Source organism: Diaphorina citri, unplaced genomic scaffold, assembly GCF_000475195.1.
Source record: "Diaphorina citri unplaced genomic scaffold, Diaci psyllid genome assembly version 1.1 scaffold345, whole genome shotgun sequence".
Lineage (NCBI taxonomy): Eukaryota > Metazoa > Arthropoda > Insecta > Hemiptera > Psyllidae > Diaphorina > Diaphorina citri.
Window position 1 is genome coordinate 95257 of NW_007377780.1, and position 25077 is coordinate 120333.

The following is a 25077-nucleotide window of genomic DNA, read 5'->3' on the forward strand; positions in this document are numbered from 1 at the left end:
AACAAGTCGATGAGGGGCATCGAACCCGGGACCCCTTCGCAATCAAGCGCGTTACCACTGGGCTATTCATGCCCCCATAGTATTCTTCTCTCTTAGGATGTCAGACCGAAATGTCAATTAAAATAAATAAATACCCGTTTCTTATTTAAATAGGATGTGCCCCCATAGTATGAACCCAAAATTGAAATTTCAAACATTGTTCCGAGTGCATGGCAGTACGCCAGGCCAAGTTCCAGTAGTAATCGAGATTTTCCATTGTATTTCAGATCCCCAACCATTAAGCTGCCTGACGAGTAGAAATCAACGTCTGTGGTGAGCTGACCTACTCAGAACTCAAACTGTGAATGTGATCCTCAAAATATATTCTTTGCAACTCATACTGGGCCTTGAATCAGCGTGTTCTATAAATAGCGCCTTGCTAAAAGCAGTTCGATACGATCAAGACTTGTGTGCGGATTTCCTAACAGTTTTTATTTGATCTCGAATTGTAAAACGGGTTAAAAAACGAAATTTTTTTGTTAACAAAATTAAGAAAATAACGTTTACGACGATGAATAACGTTTAACATACACTAGCGAACAAAATAAATGTCGACCCAATGTCAAAGTTAGAAAGTTTCCAAGGTCCACGCAATGTCAAAGTTAGAAAGTTTCCAAGGTCAACTCAATATCAAAGTATTTTCCAAGGTCGACTCAAAATCAAAGTTGGAAAGTTTCCAAGGTCGAATCAATGTCAAAGTTAGAAAGTTTCCAAGGTCAAATCAATGTCAAAGTTAGAAAGTTTCCAAGGTCGACTCAAAGTTAGAAAGTTTCCAAGGTCAACTCATTATCAAAGTATTTTCCAAGGTCGACTCAAAATCAAAGTTAGAAAGTTTCCAAGGTCGAATCAAAGTCAAAGTTAGAAAGTTTCCAAGGTCAACTCAAAATAGTTAGAAAGTTTCCAAGGTCAACTCAAAATCAAAGTTAGAAAGTTTCCAAGGTCGAATTAATGTCAAAATAAATTTCACCTCTTGAACAATAAAAGAATTGAAATCTCCTTTCAATCAATGCTGTATTGTGATTTTAAATAGCATGTATTTTGATGAAGTCCATAAACAAATAAAAATAATCAACATTTGCATTTTAGGTACCATACCTTTTCCCAAAAGAAAAAAGTAAAATGGTTTCAAGATTGTCTTGGTTGATGTTTTTGTGTGAAAAATAAATGTGCAATGTTGAACATGAGGCGAATCTTACCTTATTTTGTTGACTCATATTTTCCTTAATCTATTTTCCAGTCTCCCAACTTATTATGTCGATGTTTAATTTAAATTATAAATTAATTTTATCGTGTAGATGTACATTTTGATGCGTTTTCATTTCTTGCTTTCTTTCCAATAGATTTTATGGGATTGGGAATAAAAGAAGATTTGATGAAGGCGGAGAGAGAAGGAAGACAGGATAGGAGAAAGCCAGCCGTTCCGAGAACGAACCCTATCTATTTAAGATAAAATCCTCTCTGGGCGGGAATCGAACCCGCGACCTAGCGCTTACAGGTTGTGGTTATGTACCGGGTTGGGTTGAGACAGGATATTGTTTCTACATCAGTTTGGCATGGGAGTGGTAACTTAAAAACAAGGTTAGTTTACCAACCTTGCCTATCTCGACCCTGTGCATAACCACGACCACAAGGCAGACGCGCCACCTTCCCAGCTAACTAGACTGACTTATAAGAAGTAATGAAACTCAGAGCTTCTGTTTGCTAGGTCAAGATTGTTGCTTTGTAAACGTTAAAAAGGAATGAAACTCAGAGCTTCTGTTTGCCAGGTCAAGATTGTTGCTTTGTAAACGTTTAACGGCACTGTAAGCCAGCCTATTTAGCTTGGTTGGTAGCGCGTCTGCCTTATAAGCGCTAGGTCGCGAATTTGATTCCCGCCCGGGGCGAATTTTTGAAAATAGGTAAGGTTCGTTCTCGGAACGGGTATCTTTCTCGTATTCTGCCTGCCTCTCCGATTTCGGGACAGTTAGACTTCCGTTGTTATTGTTACAGTAAAATTCCTTCTATTAGAACGGTACCTACCTCTTGAAAACAATCATTTTGTATCTAGGTAAAAGGTTTAAACCTTTTGTGTTTTCACTCCATATATTTGGTGTCATGGTATCCGCCTCCTCACATACTTGATCCAGTCTTGGTGAGGCCGAGAAAGGCCATCAGTACAGATGGATGCCCATCCGGATGACAAAGTCCAAAACTTTCAGTGATCCACCGCATGGTCGCGTAACTGATGTCAGGTAAAAGTCGACGCATGCTTGATTTTCTATTAAAAAAAAAGACACACAAACAGTAATGAATGAAAATTCAATTAAATGAAACACGATAATTATTTTTCAAGAAATTCGGGAATCGAACCCATAACCTCAAGGATGGGTAGGAAGTAGGAAGCAAGGAAGGAAGTTTTGTGTACGTTCGAGTAGGTAATCAAGTCGATCCATTGGAGATCGTGTGAACGGATCTTTGAAATTGGTACATAACCACGACCACAAGGCAGACGCGCCTAACTAGGCTGACTTATGTCAGGTAAAAGTCGAAATGCTTGATTTTCCATTTTTTTTTTCTTTTAAGACTCACACAAACAGTAAAATGAATGAAAATTCAATTAAATGAAACACGATAGTTATTTTTCAAGAAATTCGGGAATCGAACCCATAACCTCAAGGATGGGTAGGAAGCAAGGAAGGAAGTTTTGTGTACGTTCGAGTAGGTAATCAAGTCGATCCATTGGAGATCGTGTGAACGGATCTTTGAAATTTATTATTATATCTAGGTAAAAGGTTTTAGTGACGGAGAGGTTTGTTTTTCACTCCATTTGGTGTCATGGTATCCGCCTCCTCACATACTTGATCCAGTCTTGGTGAGGCCGAGAAAGGCGCCATCAGTACAGATGGATACCCATCCGGATGACAAAGTCCAAAACTTTCAGTGATCCACCGCATGGTCGCGTAACTGATGTCAGGTAAAAGTCGACGCATGCTTGATTTTCTATTTAAAAAAAAAAAAGACTCACACAAACAGTAAAATGAATGAAAATTCAGTTAAATGAAACACGATAATTATTTTTCAAGAAATTCGGGAATCGAACCCATAACCTCAAGGATGAGTAGGAAGTAGGAAGCAAGGAAGGAAGTTTTGTGTAGGTACCTACGTTCGAGTGGGTAATCAAGTCGATCCATTGGAGATCGTGTGAACGGATCTTTGAAATTCTTCTCCTTTCCGCGTCAAGAAACTGATTTCTGCATAGAGAAAAATAAGTTTGATGCAGCGAGGTTTCGGTTTATTTCCAGAACGAAAATGAAAAACAGACTACAGACAAAAGAAAAAGGACTTCCTTCTTGTGGTTTTTGCTGAAATTAAATTCATTTTTTTAAGTTTTGTACATTAATTTTCTCATTTAAAAAGGACTTCCTTCTTGTGGTTTTTGCTGAAATTAAATTCATTTTTTTAAGTTTTGTACATTAATTTTCTCATTTACAATTCTGCATAGAGAAAAATAAGTTTGATGCAGCGAGGTTTCGGTTTATTTCCAGAACGAAAATGAAAAACAGACAAAAGACAAAAGAAACTTGAAGTAAGTTTTTAACTAGGTACCTAAGTAATAAGTATTTTTTTAACTGAGTAGAACTTGAAAATAATCTATTTAATAAGTTTTCTTCATTTATCTAAAACTTTTTACTTAATTAATTAATAAAATTATCTCTCCCTTCTCCAGACTTGGTCTTCAATCGCAAGGATTTCATCCTGACCGGTTCCCCGTTTTTTTTGTCCCAAGGTCTACAGTTTTTAAGTTTTAGGTACCTGACGATTTTTCAAGGCCCATAACTTCGGTAAAGGACCTTTTTGGGTAAGATTTTAACTTGAAGTAAGTTTTTAACTACCTAAGTAATAAGTAATTTTTTAACTGAGTAGAACTTGAAAATAATCTATTTCATAAGTTTTTCTTCATTTATTTAAATTTTTTTATTTAATTAATAAAATTATCCCTCCCTTCTCCAGACTTGGTCTTCAATCGCAAGGATTTCATCCTGACCGGTTCCCCGTGGATCAGATCTATCGGCACTGGAAACATGCCGAGTCTCAGGTCACCCTCATTCAGCACATACTCAAGAACCCCGACATCTTCTGCTTTGCTGACTTCCCGTTTCTGTCGACCAGTGTGGAGCTGCTTAAAGCTCAGCCTGACTTGGACAACAAGGAGATTGCAACTTGGTGAGTCTACGGGAATGGTTTTTAGGGTTGCTGGTTTGATTACCGAAAATGTTTCCTTCTTGGCAAAGCACGGGGTAAAGAGCTAGTTTATTTACTCATAAATAGACTGAAATTTTGGCTTTGACTCTACCGTCTATTCAGTATCCTCTCTTTTTTTCTCCTCTCCTTTTTTACTTTCTTTTATTAATGAGAACACAACATTTTGAGTTTTGTTTATGTTTTTAGTTTGATAACTATGCAGCTAATAGGGAGCGCGCAGCGTGACCGTTTTTTTTTTTCTACAAGTTCGGCCATGCCTTTTCTACAAGTTTGGCCATGCCTCGGGATGAACTAGCGGGATTCCAGAGCGAAGCGACGGAATTCAGCTAGTAGGTAATATAAATTTAAAAGAATAGCTCAGCGATTTTTCCCTTTTTTTCGCGATAATTTTCATCATCAGCTGTAAATTTTTCATCACTTACAAGTGTTTACGAGGTAAAAACAATGCCCATATTTTAAAGCTGGTTTTGAAGGTGGAAAGACAAAAGTCGAAATGAATGGTTAAACTATTTTTTTAGGGGACTATCTAAAGGTGGGTTAATTAGTTTCACCGCTGTAGAAACGTGGTCTGTGTATTACTTTTCAAATGCCCATCCTTTAGTATGTTTCTCATCAGATCAGGCGTATTACTCCCGATTTCACCAGTTAAAGGCTTGGTGAACCTCTTGATTTTTTTTTTTTTTTTCAATGCCCACATTTTAAAGCCGGTTTTGAAGGTGGAAAGACAAAAGTCGAAATGAAAGGTTGAACTTTTTTTGGGGACTATCTAAAGGTGGGGTTGGTTAATTAAGTTTGAGTTTCACCCCTCTAGAAACGTGGTCTGTGTATCACTTTTCAAATGCCCATCCTTTAAATGTTTCTCATCAGATGAGGCGTATTACTCCCGATTTCACCAGTTAAAAAGGCTTGGTGAACTCTTATTTTTTATTTTATTATTATTATTTTTTTAATTCTTTGAATCATTTTTGTATACCTTCATTAGGGTTTTGTCATTATTTGTAAATTGTATAATATAATGTGTATTATCAATACAATAAAAGTTGAATTGAATTGGATTGAATGGAATTGAATTGAATTGAAATGAATTGGGTTACTATCAAATAACTGAGATATTAAATATGGAATATATTATTATTCTAATCCAATGTGTTTGCCCTCCCCTCCCCAGGCGGTCTAGGCCAGCTCGTCTCTACAACTCCCGGCTCTCCATCCCGTCTCATACCGCCCTCTCAGAGTCCGGCGGCCTTCCAACTTATGCCGCAACTAGGCGGCCCTGTGGCGGCCCAAGTAGGTCATTCACCTTCCCTGGTATCGGCGGCCGGTATGGGCAACATGGGCAACCGACTCGGTCATCAGACCAAACAGGCGTTTGATACCACCAGTCGACTCGGTGAGTAGGACTCATATTTACAGATCATGGATAAGGTCCCGGGTTTGAATCCCACCATCAACAAAAATTTGCACTCGTTTTTCGATTGCAAATATTTCAACGGGTTACTTTCTGGTGTTCTCGTGTTGACCCAATACATGTACACATTTGTGGATGTGTATGTGCCCATTTGTGGACATATTTGCACTTTTGCAGTCGATGATTAAATTGTATAAACTTCACTTAGTACTCCTTTTTTGGACATAAATTGTGGTACTCATTTGTGGCCTAGGTTTCGAAGTACACAAGATAGCTATAATGATTTACCAACTAATCTTTTGTTTTGACTTGCAGATATTCAAAGTACCTAATCCATGGACCACAGCCATACTTAAAGTTCTAGCAGAACTACACGCCAATGAACATGTACACATTTGTGGATGTGTATATGCCCATTTGTGGACAGATTTGCACTTTTGCAGTATTGCAGTCGATGATTAAATTGTATAAACTTCACTTAGTACTCCTTTTTTGGACATAGATTGTGGTACTCATTTGTGGCCTAGGTTTCGAAGTGCACAAGATAGCTATACTAATCTTTTGTTTTGACTTGCAGATATTCAAAGTACCTAATCCATGGACCACAGCCATACTTAAAGTTCTAGCAGAACTACACGCCGAGCAGGACTTGAAGCTCAACTTGAAGTTTGAGATCGAAGTCCTGTGCAAAAACTTACAAGTCGATATTATGGTAAGTCATTATTGTGGCCTAAGCCTTCGCCGAATGGTGATAGCAGAAGAAAGGAAAGGTATCTTTTTGTATCAGCCAACACGCCAACAGCCATACAGGTTGATGGTCTCTAGCCGTGTTTAATTGGCTCATCCTGAACCGCAGTCAACCATCTTGAGGACTTGCGCTTGTTCTTTAGAAGCAGAGCTGGCAGTTTTAGGCTTGTTAGAGTTAGCTGTTCTCCTCCATGTTTATAGTCCCACAGCTAGACGCTAGTCTACTCTTTGTTTAACGTCCCCTAGCCAGACCTTTAGTCATGTCGAGGTCAACATCTGCAAAAGTTTTGCCTGAACAAATCAATACTTTCTTCCTTTTTTTAAGTGTATATTCGATTCAAATTCGGAATTTTTTGCACCCTTTTCTCCCATTTCCCACAGGATCTAGTGCCGTCCTACTATCTGAAAGATCCGGACAATCTGAAATTCTCCGAGCTACAGCTGGCCGTAACGCACAAGAAACCACCGCCCCAAGCGTTAACCCAGCCCGCTGTAGCTCAACACGAGGCGCAACAGGCACTGGGCGCCTCGCACAGTCAACAGTCCACGCCCATCATGCAGACCGCCACTCAGCCTCTGCATACACCTAGTGGTGAGTTAGAGTAGTTTACTAGATCTTATGGGCTTGTTTAGGTACAATAGATCAGTTGCGCTTACTTGGGTGGTGTTTCAAAGTCATAGAGCAGGAAAAATGAGGACCAACAGAATTTTTCTTTTTCTTCTACGACTTCTAGATCCCGAGATAAATCGATTAAAAAAATGCCGGTAAATCGTGAACTTTGACGTCACGGCATACGCTCCCGTAGGCGATGACGTCACATCAAATGTCCCGAGCAAAGCTCCCTCCCTTGCAGGTAGCGAGTTTTCAAAACCCAACTCACTTGTGAATGGAGCGGGGATTTTTTCTATTTCCCACGGGAAAATGAAGGGAAATTTTGTTTTTCCCCCCGTCCGGCCTAGTGAATAAAGGTTTACCTATTACCTTTAATACCTATACTCTATAGAGTGAATAATGGAAACACCAAGGTGATTTGTGCTTCAAATAGAGGTCCCACTTGTGATGAAATTGGTCCAAAACAGAAAGGTTTGATTTTTGTTTTAATACAGTATTACCTGTTCATTCTCCTTTAGGGCACAACTCATTCATCTACCCCAGTATGATCTAGCACTAGCGCACTCTATGGAAAATGGACTGAACTACGTGGCTGTAGCGTTCTGTATGCAGCTACTGCAGCACTATCTGGTAGAGGAAAGAGGAACTGCTGGAGTGACGGGCTCCTGGCTCAGATTAACGCGCAGAGCTCGGGAGCCGCGGCCCAAACGATGGCGGCCCAGTCGTCTACGCCGCCGCTGACTATGCAACAACCGCCCGAGCCTCGCTACTCCTATACGAGCGTCAATGTGGCCAACAAACGGCGGTGAAACACCCATTTTCTTTCTTTTTTTAATAGGAGACTATCATATTTTATTGATTTAAGAGTTTTAATTTCTCCATTCCTATGTCTTCCCCCACAGGAGACATGAGCACCAGCACTGGTCCATTTTTCTCCGAGTCCATACCAGTGTCGAAGGAGATAGAGGACGAGGCTAACAGCTACTTCCAACGGATCTACAATCACCCTCCTCATCCGACACTGTCCATAGACGAAGTTCTGGAAATGCTCAAGAAGTTCCAGGACTCCAACATCAAACGAGAAAAGGTTAGTGGACTGAAGCAACCTCCGGGAAATGGGTGTCTTTCCAAGGACCTATTCCACGAATGAATTCCGAAGTCATATTCCGCCATTCGTATTTATAAAATGTAAATGCAATTTCTTTGTGTTATTATGTCACAACTGTGGTGCTCACTGCAGCATTGTAGGATTTTTCCCAATACATATCTCAATAATCCTAACAACCAATGTTTACCTACCATGCTGGCACCGGTGAGGCATTTTATTTTATTTGTGTAACTCATTTCATTATTCTTCTTGAAGAGTTGAAGTTGATGTGAGCAATTTTAGTGTAAGTGTGATTAAAAAAAAAATAACTTTTTAAAAATAATTTCCTCGTTACACCATAATTGATGGAGATACGGATAAAATTATGGAGTGCTAAGTTTTCTTAAAATCATTTTAAAGCCTAAAAGACTCAAAATGCTGAGACTCAAAGGATATTTTGGTGGTTATTTTGATATCACTTATCTGTTTTTTAAACTATAAGTAACTTGGCGTTTTATTTTCTACCCAAAAGAGGTATTTTTTGGGGGATATCACTATTTTTTGTCAAAACTTTTCATCATATCTCCTCTCTCTTTCTCAGTCTGCGCCATTGTTCCTAATCTAACCTTTACAAATCTTACTTTTTCTCAGCTTGCGCTCTTCCAAGCGCAACCCGTACTCAAGCCCCTGGTGCGCACCGCAGTCGAGCGCTCCATTCACGAATGGATTTCCCTCCTCAGTCTGCGCCATTGTTCCTTCTAATCTAACCTTTACAAATCTTACTTTTTCTCAGCTTGCGCTCTTCCAAGCGCAACCCGTACTCAAGCCTCTGGTGCGCACCGCAGTCGAGCGCTCCATTCACGAATGGATCTCCCTGGTGGTCGAACGCGCAGTCAAGATTGCGGTCAACACGGCCGAACAAATAGTGAAGAAGGACTTTGCGCTGGATCCAGATGAGGGGCGCATGCGCTCAGCTGCGCACCACATTGCGCGCAACTTGACGGCGGGCATGGCTATGATCACGTGCCGGGACCAGCTACAGCAGAGCATCAAGGCGAACCTTAAGCATTTGTTTACTACTGCTATTACGGTATGTGCCATCAGGGGAGACTGTATTTTAGAACTAAATAATTATTAATTGCCGGGATTTTTACTCATTTGTTGAAAAAAAAAGAGTGAAAAAAACGCCTTTTTTTTCTCGTAACAATGAAACAACTGCTACAACATTAGACGCAGACGTGCCCATCCCGTAGTATATCCCTCATCAGATGGGCGATAAGAGACACAATACTCCCCATTTAGGTGCTGGGTCAACACGAGAACACCAGAAAGTAACCCGTTGAAATGTTTGCAATCGAAAAACGAGTACAAATTTTTGTCGATGGTGGGATTCGAACCCAGGACCTTCTGCATGGCAAGCAAGCGCGTTACCACTGGTCCAACCGTGCCCCCAGTCTGTTGTTATTGAGTCTGTTGTTGTTGTAGCGGCTTTAGCTTTCGCTGAATGGTGATGGCAGATGAAAGAGATAAAGAGATGGAGCCTGTAATATAGTATAGTCATACTTATACTTGAAGTCTGGCTGGGGGACTTTGAACAGGGAGGATACCAGCCTGAAATTTCCCTTGCTAAAGAAAAAGCAAAGGTTCAGTGCAAAGGGCATCTACTCGTAAATTTTTTGTAGCCCAAAACAATAATTACCCTAGCTAGGGCTGATTGAGAGGCTCACGAAAGACGCCGACCCCGTCTGAACACGGGAATGCCCAAAACAATAATTACCCTAGCTAGAGCTGATTGAGAGGCTCACGAAAGACGCCGACCCCGTCTGAACTGGTAGTTAACGAAGAACCTTATCTGTTTTATTTTTAACCCGTTCCAGGAACTTTATGCATCTGGGTCTGGGCCTCCGGTTTGTTCTGGACGCCATTCGGAACTCCTGCCAGAATGAGACTGAAAAGTCCCTTTACTCCCAAAGTCTAAATCATATATTAATTTCATAGGTAAAGTTTAATTTATTTTTTTTTAAACTTGTTTAAATTATAAAAAGAAGAAGATTAACTGGGGAACAACATTTGTGCCAAACATTAATGCTTGTCACTTATCACAATTAAAATTCCTTTTCTTTATAAAGTTTGATGAGGGATGGGATCCTTGTGTGTGGTAGTTCTAAGAACGAACCTTATCTGTTTTATTTTTAACCCGTTCCAGGAACTTTATGCATCTGGGTCTGGGCCTCCGGTTTGTTCTGGACGCCATTCGGAACTGTGTCGTAGCAGGCCCATCCCGTAGTATGTTCCTCATCAGATGGGCGATAAGAGACACAATAATTCCCACTTAGGTGCTAGGTCAACACAAGAACACCAGAAAGTAACCCGTTGAAACATTTAATTCGATCAGATTTTTTTTAAATTCAATTTTCATTTTGTGCTTCCCCACAGGTCGGTGTCTCAGGAGCTGAGCGAGGTGATCCTCACAATGTTCTCCAACTGCGCTCGGTATAGAAAAGCAGGAAATTTAACAGGAATTTAACTAGCCTAGTTGGCTTGGAAGCGCCTTGTAAGCGCTAGGCCGCGAGTGCGGTTCCCACCCAGAAATGAAATGTCTATCCTGCCAGAATGAGACTGAAAAGTCCCTTTACTCCCGAAGTCTAAATCATGTATTAATTTCATAGGTAAAGTTTAATATTAAAAAAAAAAACTTGTTTAAATTATAAAAAGAAGAAGAAGGTTAACTGGGGAACAACATTTGTGCCAAACATTAATGCTTATCACTTATCACAATTAAAATTCCTTTTCTTTATAAAGTTTGATGAAGGATGGGATCCTTGTGTGTGGTAGTTCTAAGAACGAAGAACCTTAACTGTTTTATTTTTAACCCGTTCCAGGAACTTTATGCATCTGGGTCTGGGCCTCCGGTTTGTTCTGGACGCCATTCGGAAGCCGCACGGCTCCAAGATGTACTACTTCGGTATTGCCGCCCTTGACAAGTTCAAGTCCAAGATGAAAGACTACCCCAAGTATTGCGAACATCTGGCCAGTATACCTCACTTTGACCAGTTCCCACCACATCTTATAGAGGTAAGTAGAAAAAATTATCTTGGCGTATAATTTTTGACACAAACGGTTTTTAGATGGGATATCACTTCTTTTTAGTCACCTAGTTCTTAGTGTATCATTTTAAACACAAGTAATTTTCTACAAAAAGGGTTTTAGAAGGGATATCACTTTATTTTGTAGACCGTTCTTGGTGTATCATTTTCGACACAAATGGTTTTACCTAGTTCTTAGTGTATCATTTTAAACACCAGTAATTTTCTACAAAAAGGGTTTTAGAAGGGATATCACTTTATTTTGTAGACCGTTCTTGGTGTATCATTTTCGACACAAATGGTTTTTTAGGGGGATATCACTGTTTTTGCCAAGTGGCTCAAGACCCAACCATATCATTGCCACGACTATATTTGTCTTAACCTGGCTTATTCCCTATCCCTTCTCCCCAGTATATCGAGTATGGAAAGCAAGCCCTGGAGCCCCCCAATCGCCCACAGGGGAGTGTTCTGCCACCCAGCCTGGCGGTGGGTAACCAGCTGAGCTTCAAGACGGTATCGCAGACCAACACCACCACTACAACCACGAGCTCCATCACCAAGGCTGCCAACAGCGCTATCATGTCCTCTCGTGTAAGTTGAAGTAATACGATGATCAAAAAAAAAAAAAAAAAGTAATTGAACCCAAGCCCTCTTGATTATCAGATGAGGGCAGTAAAGATCATTTTTCCCCTGGGCGACTTCGAGTATGCGGGAGAGACGCGACTGATCGTAATCACCGCGCTGACACCACTCGGCCATCGCGTGCATCACTATCTGCTTGATGGAGATGTGCTGCGGGGACAAAAAGGGTTAAAAAATTAGATTAGCTGTATTTTAGAGGCAGTGGTAATGCGCTTGCTTGTCATGCAGAAGATCCCGGGTTCGAATCCTACGATCGACAAAAAAATTTGTACTTGCAAATATTTCAATTGGTTACTTTTTGGTGTTCTCGTGTTGACCCAGCACCTAAATGGGACGTATTGTGTCTCTTCTCGCCCATCTGATGAGATGCATTCTGCGGGATGGGCATGCTACGACACAGACCAGACGCGTCTAATGTAGTAGATGTTATTTTTCAACTTCCTTTTGGAATTTCCCCTGAATTACATTTATAAAAAAATTAGGTCTTATCGTCCCAAAATCCAGAGAGAATCATATCTTGTCCTCCTTTTCTCTTCAATTTCGGAACGATAAGACCTCCCGTTGTTAGAGTTCCCCCTACTAAACCGCTACAAAATAAAATAAAATAAAATGACGAAAAAAGCTCCCCTTCCTTCTCTCTTCGATTTCGGGACAATAAGACCATAGCAGTTACAGTTCCCTCTGTCAAACCTCTAAACCGGTGAGTTCCAAGCGTGGTGCAGCAGAATAGCCGAGTTGGGATGATTACCGAGGAATATCGGCATCAGATTGGACAGCAACTCCTGGCGAAACACAGACAGGGGTGCGTTCACTTGCAGCAAACCCAGCGTGAGTACATCCGGGCAGAGTTGCATGGGGACTTTGAATATTTCCTGAGCCTGGGTGAACAGGCCCCGCTCAGCGAAGTACAGTACGGTGTCGATCAGCTGTAGAGAACGCCTGGCGGGGAAAGGAATTGTGACACAATTAAGAACATTTCTGGAGGACACAGAAAATGAGCGACAAACTTTCCAGGAATATAAAAAAGGATCTGACAAAAGCAAAAAAAATTCATATAGTAAAGGGCTTCGTAGGCACTAAACATAGGTAATTAATTAGGTAGGTATGTAGACGAAAAAAAAAGAAGAGAAGGGGGACTGGAGGCGGAGAACAAATGTTCTCATTAATAAAAGAAAGTAAAAAAGGAGAGGAGAAAAAAAGAGAGGATACTGAACACTACACCACCGAGGCAGGAAAATGATCGGAAATCGAACCCACAACTCCCCTTTTCTTTTTCGCAACCAAAAAACTCCAAACTATCGCTGTACCCCTGAGTGATAAATACGAATGGCGGAATATGACTTCGGAATTCATTCGTGGAATACGTCCTTGGAAAGACTCGGTACGTAGTCTTAACATTATACCACATACAATTGTATATTTGTACAAATAAAATTGATTGATTGATTGATTGATTGATTGATTGATTGATTGATTGACACCCATTTCCCGGAGGTTGCTTCAGTCCACTAACCTTTTCTCGTTTGATGTTGGAGTCCTGGAACTTCTTGAGCATTTGGATCTGCGACAAAAGCAAAAAATTCATATAGTAAAGGGCTTCGTAGGTACTAAACATAGGTAATTAATTAGGTAGGTATGTAGACGGAAAAAAAAGAGGAGAAGGGGGACTGGAGGCGGAGAACAAATGTTCTCATTAATAAAAGAAAGTAAAAAAGGAGAGGAGAAAAAAAGAGAGGATACTGAATAGACGGTAGAGTCAAAGCCAAAATTTCAATCTATTTATGAGTAAATAAACTAGCTCTTTACCCCGTGCTTTGCCAAGAAGTTCGGTATTGCCAAGAATTTTCGGTAATCAAACCAGCAACCCTAAAAACCATTCCCATAGCCTCACCAAGTTGCAATCTCCTTGTTGTCCAAGTCAGGCTGAGCTTTAAGCAGCTCCACACTGGTCGACAGAAACGGGAAGTCAGCAAAAGGGGAAGACATAGGAATGGAGACATTAAAACTCTTAAATCAATAAAATATGATAGAATCTCCTATTTAAAAAAAGAAAGAAAGATGGGTGTTTCACCGCCGTTTTTATTTCGTAGCAATAAAACAACTGCTACATTAAACGCATGTGGTCTGTGTCGTAGCATGTCCATCCCGTAGTATGTCTCTCATCAGATGGGCGAGAAGAGACACAAAATACTTCCCATTTAGGTGTTGGGTCAACACGAGAACACCAGAAAGTAACCCGTTGAAATATTTGCAATCGAAAAACGAGTGCAAATTGGTCTTATTGTTCCGAAATTGAAGAGAAAACGAGGTCAGGCTATGATTCTCTCTGGATTTCGGGACGATAAGACCTAAGTTTTTATAAATGTAATTCAGGGGAAATTCCAAAAGGAAGTTAAAAAAATAACATCTACTACATTAGACGCGTCTGGTCTGTGTCGTAGCATGCCCATCCCGCAGAATGCCTCTCATCAGATGGGCGAGAAGAGACACAATACGTCCCATTTAGGTGCTGGGTCAACACGAGAACACCAGAAAGTAACCCGTTGTGGGAGCTTTTTTCATCATTTTATTTTATTTTGTAGCGGTTTAGTAGGGGGAACTCTAACAACGGGAGGTCTTATCGTTCCGAAATTGAAGAGAAAAGGAGGACAGGCTATGATTCTCTCTGGATTTCGGGACGATAAGACCTAAGTTTTTATAAATGTAATTCAGGGGAAATTCCAAAAGGAAGTTAAAAAATAACATCTACTACATTAGACGCGTCTGGTCTGTGTCGTAGCATGCCCATTCCGCAGAATGCCTCTCATCAGATGGGCGAGAAGAGTCACAATACGTCCCATTTAGGTGCTGGGTCAAAACGAGAACACCAGAAAGTAACCCGTTGAAATATTTGCAAGTACAAATTTTTTTGTCGGATTCGAACCCGGGACCTTCTGCATGGCAAGCAAGCGCATTACCACTGCCTCTAAAATACAGCTAATCTTATTTTTTAACCCTTTTTGTCCCCGCAGCACATCTCCATCAAGCAGATAGTGATGCACGCGATGGCCGAGTGGTGTCAGCGCGGTGATTAGCAAGCAAGCGCATTACCACTGTGCTAACCACTGCCTCTAAAATACGGCTAATCTTATTTTTTAACCCTTTTTGTCCTCGCAGCACATCTCCATCAAGCAGATAGTGATGCACGCGATGGCCGAGTGGTGTCAGCGCGGTGATTACGATCAGTCGCGTCTCTCCCGCATACTCGAAGTCGCCCAGGACCTCAAGGCTTTAAACCTTCTCCTCAACGCGACCTCCTTTCCGTTCATCATAGACTTGGCGTGTTTAGCGTCGCGCCGCGAGTATCTCAAACTAGAGAAATGGCTCACGGATAAGATACGCGAACACGGGGAACCCTTTGTTTCCGCCTGCGTTAAGTTTCTACAGGTAAGAATAGAATACTGTTTATTCTGCTCTAACTCGGGACCCTCTACAAAGCAATCGAGCGCCTTACCACTGGACGAAGCGTCACTGATCATTCTATTTCGTTTTCCACAGAAGCGTTGTCCTCAGCTGATGGGCGGAGTAATGAAGGATGAAATGTCCAAGGGAGCGCAACTATCTCACGAGACACTGACTACTATGGTGGCCTGCATTCAAGCATATGCTGGGTAAGAATGGGATACAATAGCTCTTAGAGATAAAAAGAAAAAAAAAAATCCGTTTTTTTTCAGTGATTAGAAGACTTATTTTAGGAGGGCCTAAAAACACAAGTCGCCCTTTGTGGGAAAAAGTATTGGGAGGATTTTACAAAACCTCGTGTATCTTTGTGAAAAATGGAAATATCAACATATATTATTTCGTTTTGGAACTGATTCTTAGCGACAACATTTCACATTACAAAGCCGTTTTACCCCAGAAAGGCCGAAGTCAGTTAGGCCCTTGTATTCAATTAATGTTTTAGATTTTTTTTTTTCGTTTTTAAGAGTGTTTCACCGCCATTCTTATTTCGTAGCAATGAAACATCTGCTACATTAGACTCGTGTGGTCTGTGTCGTAGCAGGCCCATCCCTTAGTATGTCCCTCATCAGATGGGCGATAAGAGACACAATAATTCCCATTTAGGTGCTGGGTCAACACCAGAAAGTAACCCGTTGAAACATTTGATTCGATCAGATTTTTTTAAAATTCAATTTTCATTTTGTGCTTCCCCACAGGTCGGTGTCTCAGGAGCTGAGCGAGGTGATCCTCACAATGTTCTCCAACTGCGCTCTCATGTTCAAGCGCCAACCGCCCCCGGGGGCTGTAGCTAGACGTGCCGGTCTAGAGGGCGGGTTTAACCCGTCCCAACTGTTTGCCCCGCCTCAGGCACAGGTGGACACCTTGGCCTCACTGGGGTCAGGCTTGGCTGGGCTAAACCTTACGTCCGCACCGCCGTCCAGCTCTGCCTTTAGCCTGGCTGGTGAGTAGTTTTTATTTTTTGAACGAATCTCTTATATTATAAAATCAAGATCCATTCACATTTCACACACTGATCGCTCTATCTCCTGAACTACAACACCTAGAAAGCTGAAATTTGGTAGGAATATTCCTTTTATGGTCTAGGTGTGCAATTAATTTTACACAGTGTTGTTTGGAGTTCATATTAAATTTCTCTTTCTTCAGTTGCTCCAAACAATTTCTGTTTTCTGCAAATAATTTTCGTTTCCTGCAAATATTTTTTTTCTTCAAATAATTTTCGTTTCCTTCAAATAATTTTCGTTTTCTCATTTCCAGCCGTCTATCGCTAACGCCACAAACATAGACACACTGCTTGTGGCCACGGAGACTGATGACAAGATAGTGGTGCCACCTGAAAACATGCAAGACAAAGTGGGCTTCGTATTCAACAACCTGAGTCAACTCAACTTGTCCACTAAGGTAAGAGCATTTGTCATTCAAATAGAACATGATCATTTGCAATATTATCTTGTAAACGTCAAAAGGTATCAATAAAATTATGACATTTTTCTCAATAGAGGGGGGTCACTTATCGTTTCATTACAAATTTTCATCAGTAAATGCTTTCTTCAAATAAAATTGATCCCAAGGGCAAGGTAATACCTAGACCCTTGACAAATGGAGTGTGCCTGAAGGCATGTGATGTGTTCCAATACACTCGACTTCGAGATCAATACATCTAATAATGAACTAATTTATTATTTTTTTCTCAGTATCGATACTTACAACTTGTCTACTAAGGTAAGAGCATTTGTCATTCAAATAGAACATGATCATTTGCAATTATCTTGTAAACGCCAAAAGGTATCGATAAAATTATGACATTTTTCTCAATATAGGGGGGTCACTTATCGTTTCATTACAAATTTTCATCAGTAAAAGCTTTCTTCAAATTAAATTGATCTCAAGGGCAAGGTAAACCTAGACCCTTGACAAATAGAGTGTGCCTGAAGGCGTGTGATGTGTTCCAATACACTCGACTTCGAGATCAATACATCTAATAATGAACTAATTTATTTTTTTTTCTCAGTATCGATACTTAAAATTCCGTCAATTTCGATTAATCAAAGTTTTCATGTTCAATTCATCGAAAGAACAATTCGATATTCAATTTCCATTTTTCTCCCCAGTGTGATGAGCTGCGTAATCTAGTGACTGAAGAGTTCTGGCCGTGGCTGTCCCAATATTTGGTCATGAAGCGAGCCAGTATTGAGTTCAACTTTCACGTTCTCTACTCGAACTTCTTGGATGAGATCAAACTTCCCGCGAGCTGCGTAATCTAGTGACTGAAGAGTTCTGGCCGTGGCTCTCCCAATATTTGGTCATGAAGCGAGCCAGTATTGAGTTCAACTTTCACGTTCTCTACTCGAACTTCTTGGATGAGATCAAACTTCCCGACGTCACTGATATGGTCATAAAGGAAACCTATAGAAATATCAAGGTAAAGTCTACAGAAATATACAGGTAAAGACTATTGAAACACTAAGGTAAAAGGGTAAAACCTGTAGTGAGCTATGTTTGATACATTCCTAGGATGTGATTCCCATGATTAATTCACCGGGTATGCAGTTAAAATAAAAGCTGACTTGGAAAAGTTCATACTGTATTTGCGCAACTCGTTGCAGTCATAAAAATTGATTTACATGTAACATTTTTTTTTTTTTTTTTTTTTCAATATGTACTTTTTATTAGTTTTATTTTTGATATTCATAATAAAGACATTAACAATACATTAGTGCTTGAATGAATAGCAAATATGATTGACAAAATTTCAGGAATAATCAAAGTTACATCATACCCTGGTGTACTATTTCTAGTACATCAGGGTATTCTGTGATGTTAATTCTGACAAAATTTCAGGAATAATCAAAGTTACATCATACCCTGGTGTACTATTTCTAGTACATCAGGGTATTCTGTGATGTTAATTCTGACAAAATTTCAGGAATAATCAAAGTTACATCATACCCTGGTGTACTATTTCTAGTACATCAGGGTATTCTGTGATGTTAATTCTGACAAAATTTCAGGAATAATCAAAGTTACATCATACCCTGGTGTACTATTTCTAGTACATCAGGGTATTCTGTGATGTTAATTCAATATCATTCTAAAACTTTTTTTTTCATTTCCCATAGGTACTGCTCCGCAGTGACAAGGGGATCGCCAACTTCTCGGACCGCACCCTCCTCAAGAACCTGGGTCACTGGCTTGGAATGCTCACTCTGGGCCGCAACCGACCCATCCTCATGGTAGATCTGGATCTGAAGTCTCTGGTGGCCGAAGCGTACAAGAAGGGACAGCAGGAGCTACTCTACGTGGTCCCATTTGTAGCCAAGGTTATGGAGTCTTGCTCACGAAGCAAGGTAAGATACTCGTTTGTGGACATCAATGAATGTACATGTACACATTTGTGGATGTGTATGTGCCATTTGTGGACATATTTGCACTTTTGCAGTATTGCAGTCCATGTTTAAACTATATAAACTTTACTTAGTACTCGTTTTTTGGACATAGATTGTGGTACTCATTTGTGGCCTAGATTTCGAAGTGCACAAGATAGCTATACTAATCTTTTGTTTTGACTTGCAGATATTCAAAGTACCTAATCCATGGACCACAGCCATACTTGAGGTACACAATAGGGCTGCCTGGAAGAGACTGACAAGAAACGCCGACCCTATTTAACTACGAAAAAGCGAGGAACAAGAACAAGTGGTACATAAAGGATTTGTTTGAATTAAATCCGTACAAATGGTCTTCCTCTAACACAGTTATTTTATGTAGCTGCTAGTATTCAAACCGCTATCCGTTCGATTATGATTGCCTTAGAAACTCCACTAGGTACTGGGAGTGATATTTGAATAACCCCAGACTATAAAAGTATAGATTAATCTATCGTCCACTTGTTTATGAAGGTAATTATTTCCTGACCCAGAGAAATAAAAACTGCTTCTGACATCGTATAAAAACTTCTCAAAAACACTACTATGTTCTTTTTTCAGAGCGCTTTCAATGGAGTGGACGAAATGGGTACCATCTACGACAAGCTCATCTCAGAAGTAGAGATCTTCCTCGCCTCTCTGGTCACCTTAGTGGGAGTACAGAACACTCTACTGCCTAGCTCTCTACACGCCCTCATTGAAGCTTTGGTAGCACTGCGCAGAACACGCGATGCGCACTCTGCCGTGGCTCTAATACAGAAGGTAAGTACAGAACACTCTACTACCTAGCTCTCTACACGCCCTCATTGAAGCTTTGGTAGCACTGCGCAGAACACGCGATGCGCACTCTGCCGTGGCTCTAATACAGAAGGTAAGTACAGAAAAGCAGGGAATTTTACAGGAATTTCTCATTACAGGATATATCTCATTAATCATGAGATGTGTCCACCAGCAAACTCAATTTGAAATTTATTTAACCTATATGAAAAATATGTATACTTAAATTAATACAGGTAAGAAGGTAAGTACAGAAAAGCAAGAAATTCAACAGGAATTTAACTAGCCTAGTTGGCTTGGAAGCGCCTTGTAAGCGCTAGGCCGCGAGTGCGGTTCCCACCCAGAAATGAAATGTCTCAATCAATCAATCAATCAATCAATCAATCAATCAATCAATCAATCAATCAATCAATCAATCTTTAGCCTTGTGACAGCAGAAGAAAGGAAAGCTATCTTTTTGTATCAGCCAACAGCCATACAGGTTGATGGTCTCTAGCCATGTTTAATTGGCTCATCCTGAACCGCAATCAACCATCTTGAGGACTTGCGCTTGTTCTTTAGAAGTAGAGCTGGGCTTGTTAGAGTTAGCTGTTCTCCTCCATGTTTATAGTCCCACAGCTAGACACTAGTTTACTCTTTGTTTAACGTCCCCTAGCCAGACCTTTAGTCATGTCGAGGTCAACATCTGCAAAAGTTTTGCCTGAGTAAATCACTTTCTTCCTTTTTTTTAAAGTGTATATTCGATTCAAATTCGTAATTTTTTGCACCCTTTTCTTCCATTTCTCACAGGATCTAGTGCCGTCCTACTATCTGAAAGATCCGGACAATCTGAAATTCTCCGAGCTACAGCTAGCCGTAACGCACAAGAAACCACCGCCCCAAGCGTTAACCCAGCCCGCCGTAGCTCAACACGAGGCGCAACAGGCACTGGGCGCCTCGCACAGTCAACAGTCCACGCCTATCATGCAGGCCACCTCTCAGCCTCTGCATACACCTAGCGGTGAGTTAGAGTAGTTTACTAGATCTTATGGGCTTGTTTAGGTACAATTTTCACGCTAAAATAAAGAAGCTAAAAACAAAGAGCTTCAGGGGTGGGCAACTAAACCCCGTTCGGGTCCGGACGAACATTGGAACATTTAAAGAATCCTGGCGGTTTTGAGTTGTACAGGTGAATTTTGTAATATTTCAATATTAAATCATGACTTCTTTTGCCTATCTAGTTGATATCACAACAGGTTACCTAGTAATGAGAAAGTGTTGCAATTCCCCATTGTCTTTTGTATTATTATTTTTCCATCATTATTATATTTAAAGATCTCACCCTTCTCCATTTCTGAATCCACAGCGGACGCAGCCGACAACTTCCGATTCTCCTCGAGTAACAGTCTCGGCCTGAGCAGCAACACGTCCTGGTTGCCCCTGGCTGGTGGGGCTGGGGCTAACTCTATCCCCCTGGGCGGGGCCAACAACTCCGGCCCTGGTCGCTAAAATAAAGAAGCTAAAAACAAAGAGCTTCAGGGGTGGGCAACTAACCCCGTTCGGGTCCGGACGAACATTGGAACATTTAAAGAATCCTGGTGGTTTTGAGTTGTACAGGTGAATTTTGTTTTGTAATATTTCAATATTAAATCATGACTTTTTTTGCCTACCTAGTTGATATCACAACAGGGTCGAGAAAAAATCTTTGACGTCACTACTGTTATAAGTTTTTTACTGTCTATTACGAAGTAATGAGAAAGTGTTGCAATTTCCCATTGTCTTTTGTATTATTATTTTTCAATCATTAATATATTTAAAGATCCCACCCTTCTCCATTTCTGAATCCACAGCGGACGCAGCCGACAACTTCCGATTCTCCTCGAGTAACAGTCTCGGCTTGAGCAGCAACACGTCCTGGTTGCCCCTGGCTGGTGGGGCCGGGGCTAACTCTATCCCCCTGGGCGGGGCCAACAACTCCGGCCCTGGTTTGAACGCCGATGAACTCCTGGCTCAGATTAACGCGCAGAGCTCGGGAGCCGCGGCCCAAACAATGGCGGCCCAGTCGTCTACGCCGCCGCTGACTATGCAACAACCGCCCGAGCCTCGCTACTCCTATACGAGCGTCAATGTGGCCAACATTGGCAACATTGCGCCCCATATTGTGATTAACTCACAGGTGAGAGAGGCATTTTATTTTATTAATTTAATTTGTATAACTCATTTCATTATTCTTCTTAAAGAGTTGAAGTTGAAGTGAACAATTTTAGTGTAAATGTGATTAAAAAAAGAACTTTTTAAAAATAATTTCCTTGTTACACCATAATTGATGGAGATACGGATAAAATTATGGGGTGCCAAGTTTTCTTAAAATCATTTTAAAGTTTAAATGGCACAAAATGCTGAGACTCAAAGGAGATTTTGGTGGTTATTTTGATATCACTTATCTGCTTTTTAAATTGTAAGTAACTTCTTGGCGTTCTATTTTCTACCCAAAAGTGGTATTTTTGGGGGATATCACTATTTTTTGTCAAAACTTTTCATGATATCTCCTCTCTCTTTCTCAGTCTGCGTCATTGTTCCTTCTAATCTTATCTAACCTTTACAAATCTTACTTTTCCTCAGCTTGCGCTCTTCCAAGCGCAACCCGTACTCAAGCCCCTGGTGCGCACCGCAGTCGAGCGCTCCATTCACGAATGGATCTCCCTGGTGGTCGAACGCGCAGTCAAGATTGCGGTCAACACGGCCGAACAAATAGTGAAGAAGGACTTTGCGCTGGATCCAGATGAGGGGCGCATGCGCTCAGCTGCGCACCACATTGCGCGCAACTTGACGGCGGGCATGGCTATGATCACGTGCCGGGACCAGCTACAGCAGAGCATCAAGGCGAACCTTAAGCATTTGTTTACTACTGCTATTACGGTATGTGCCATCAGGGGAGACTGTATTTTAGAACTAAATAATTATTAATTGCCGGGATTTTTACTCATTTGTTGAAAAAAAAAGAGTGAAAAAAACGCCTTTTTTTTCTCGTAACAATGAAACAACTGCTACAACATTAGACGCAGACGTGCCCATCCCGTAGTATATCCCTCATCAGATGGGCGATAAGAGACACAATACTCCCCATTTAGGTGCTGGGTCAACACGAGAACACCAGAAAGTAACCCGTTGAAATGTTTGCAATCGAAAAACGAGTACAAATTTTTGTCGATGGTGGGATTCGAACCGTGGACCTTCTGCATGGCAAGAAAGCGTGTTTCATTTGTTCAGCCTCCAGAAAGTATTTTAATGTTGTTGTTGTAGCAGCAGGGGCCTCCTCATTATGCATCCCCAGCACCATCCGTCTCATCTGTGGGGAGTTCTAGGAGTATTGCCACCTCCCTGGGAAGGACCCAAAATTTAATGGTCTGAATTTTATTTCCATTCATTTATTTTTTCACTTTTCACTTTTCATGATCTCCCCAGAACGCCACCCCTCAGCAGAAGGAGCTGATGGATCAGACCGTCACCATCTGCGCCGGAGACAACATGGAACTGGCGTGTGCGTTCATACAGAAGACAGCTATCGAGAAGGCACTGCCCGATATAGACAAACATCTGGCTGGGGAGTATGAGAGACGCAAACATGCACGATCCGAACAGAGGCGCTATTGTGACTCACAGGTAAACAGAAATTGATTCTCTTTCGCTCATACGAAAGATAGCACTCGTGAGAGTATAAAGAAGAAAAACGCTCCTCCCTGGAGGTTTTGTAGTGTTAGGGAGGATCCATATAAATTATTGTATAGGTACTAACTTACATAATTGTTGAAAAAATGAATAAAAATTAAGTAAACTATTTCAATTTCAATATCTTGATTCATATGGAACTTCACAAAGTTACTGAGTCCTCCATTAAAATGTTAATTTCAATTCTTTTTCTTCTCCTCAGGTCCTGACCTACCAAGCCGAGCGTATGCCGGAACAGATTCGTCTGAAGGTAGGCGGCGTGACCCCGCAACAAATGGCCGTGTATGAGGAGTTTGCCCGCAACATTCCCGGCTTCCAGCCCCTCTCCGAGCGCGATGCGGCCCTATTCCTGCCCAAGCCGGAGCCCCCGCCGCCAGGCCCGCCCGTGGTCCCGGCCAGTCTTATGCAGCAGGCCACCCAGCAGAACCAGCTGGTGAGTAGCGAGCTCTGGGGACCTATTCCACAATCTTACTGATAGCATTTTCTTGCAGAACTTTTTGCTCTCGGGAGATGACCAATCAGACACATACTTTTTGAATGAGGTTAAAATTTGGCGTCATTTATTTAAGCTGGTACAGTGGTACACAAAAGACCTGGGTGAGAAGGATTAATCAGGATATTAGGGTACACAATAGGGCTGCCTGGAAGAGACTGACAAGAAACGCCGACAGTAGGAAAAGGCGAGGAACAAGAACAAGTGGTACATAAAGGATTTGTTTGAATTGAATCGTACAAATGATCTTCCTCTGACACAGTTATTTTATGTAGCTGCCAGTATTCGAACCGCTATCCGTTCGATTCTGATTGCCTTAGAAACTCCACTACCTACTGGGAGTGATATTTGAATAACCCCAGACTTTTGATTAATCTATCGTCACCTTGTTTATGAAGGTAATTATTTCCTGACCCAGAGAAATAAAAACTGCTTCTGAAAACGTATAAAAACTTTTCAAAAACACTACTATGTTCTTTTTTTAGAGCGCTTTCAATGGAGTGGACGAAATGGGTACCATCTACGACAAGCTCATCTCAGAAGTAGAGATCTTCCTCGCCTCTCTGGTCACCTGAATCGTACAAATGGTCTTCCTCTGACACAGTTATTTTATGTAGCTGCTGGTATTCGAACCGCTATCCGTTCGATTATGATTGCCTTAGAAACTCCACTACCTACTGGGAGTGATATTTGAATAACCCCAGACTTCAGATTAATCTATCGTCACCTTGTTTATGAAGGTAATTACTTCCTGACCCAGAGAAATAAAAACTGTTTCTGAAAACGTATAGAGAAATGAAAACTGCTTCTAAAAACGTATAAAAACTTCTCAAAAACACTACTATGTTCTTTTTTTCAGAGCGCTTTCAACGGAGTGGACGAAATGGGTACCATCTACGACAAGCTCATCTCAGAAGTAGAGATCTTCCTCGCCTCTCTGGTCACCTTAGTGGGAGTACAGAACACTCTACTGCCTAGCTCTCTACACGCCCTCATTGAAGCTTTGGTAGCACTGCGCAGAACACGCGATGCGCACTCTGCCGTGGCTCTAATACAGAAGGTAAGTACAGAACACTCTACTACCTAGCTCTCTACACGCCCTCATTGAAGCTTTGGTAGCACTGCGCAGAACACGCGATGCGCACTCTGCCGTGGCTCTAATACAGAAGGTAAGTACAGAACACTCTACTACCTAGCTCTCTACACGCCCTCATTGAAGCTTTGGTAGCACTGCGCAGAACACGCGATGCGCACTCTGCCGTGGCTCTAATACAGAAGGTAAGTACAGAACACTCTACTACCTAGCTCTCTA

General features: G+C 41.2%; 1 protein-coding gene across 1 annotated transcript in view; it reads left to right on the top strand.

Annotated features, from left to right (window-relative positions):
* LOC103507842 (CCR4-NOT transcription complex subunit 1) overlaps positions 1-25077 on the top strand; it is a 47935-nt gene that overhangs the window by 3432 nt on the left and 19426 nt on the right. Inside the window, 22 exon segments of the mRNA XM_026822611.1 lie at positions 4021-4242; positions 4755-4768; positions 5450-5671; positions 7952-8136; positions 8788-8838; positions 8930-9201; positions 10014-10091; positions 10573-10629; positions 11019-11211; positions 11634-11813; positions 16620-16763; positions 17474-17611; positions 17614-17784; positions 18482-18709; positions 18936-18977; positions 19349-19549; positions 20354-20564; positions 21394-21719; positions 22166-22462; positions 23009-23206; positions 23475-23705; positions 24625-24825. Of these exon segments, the coding sequence (XP_026678412.1) occupies positions 4021-4242; positions 4755-4768; positions 5450-5671; positions 7952-8136; positions 8788-8838; positions 8930-9201; positions 10014-10091; positions 10573-10629; positions 11019-11211; positions 11634-11813; positions 16620-16763; positions 17474-17611; positions 17614-17784; positions 18482-18709; positions 18936-18977; positions 19349-19549; positions 20354-20564; positions 21394-21719; positions 22166-22462; positions 23009-23206; positions 23475-23705; positions 24625-24825 (3862 nt within the window).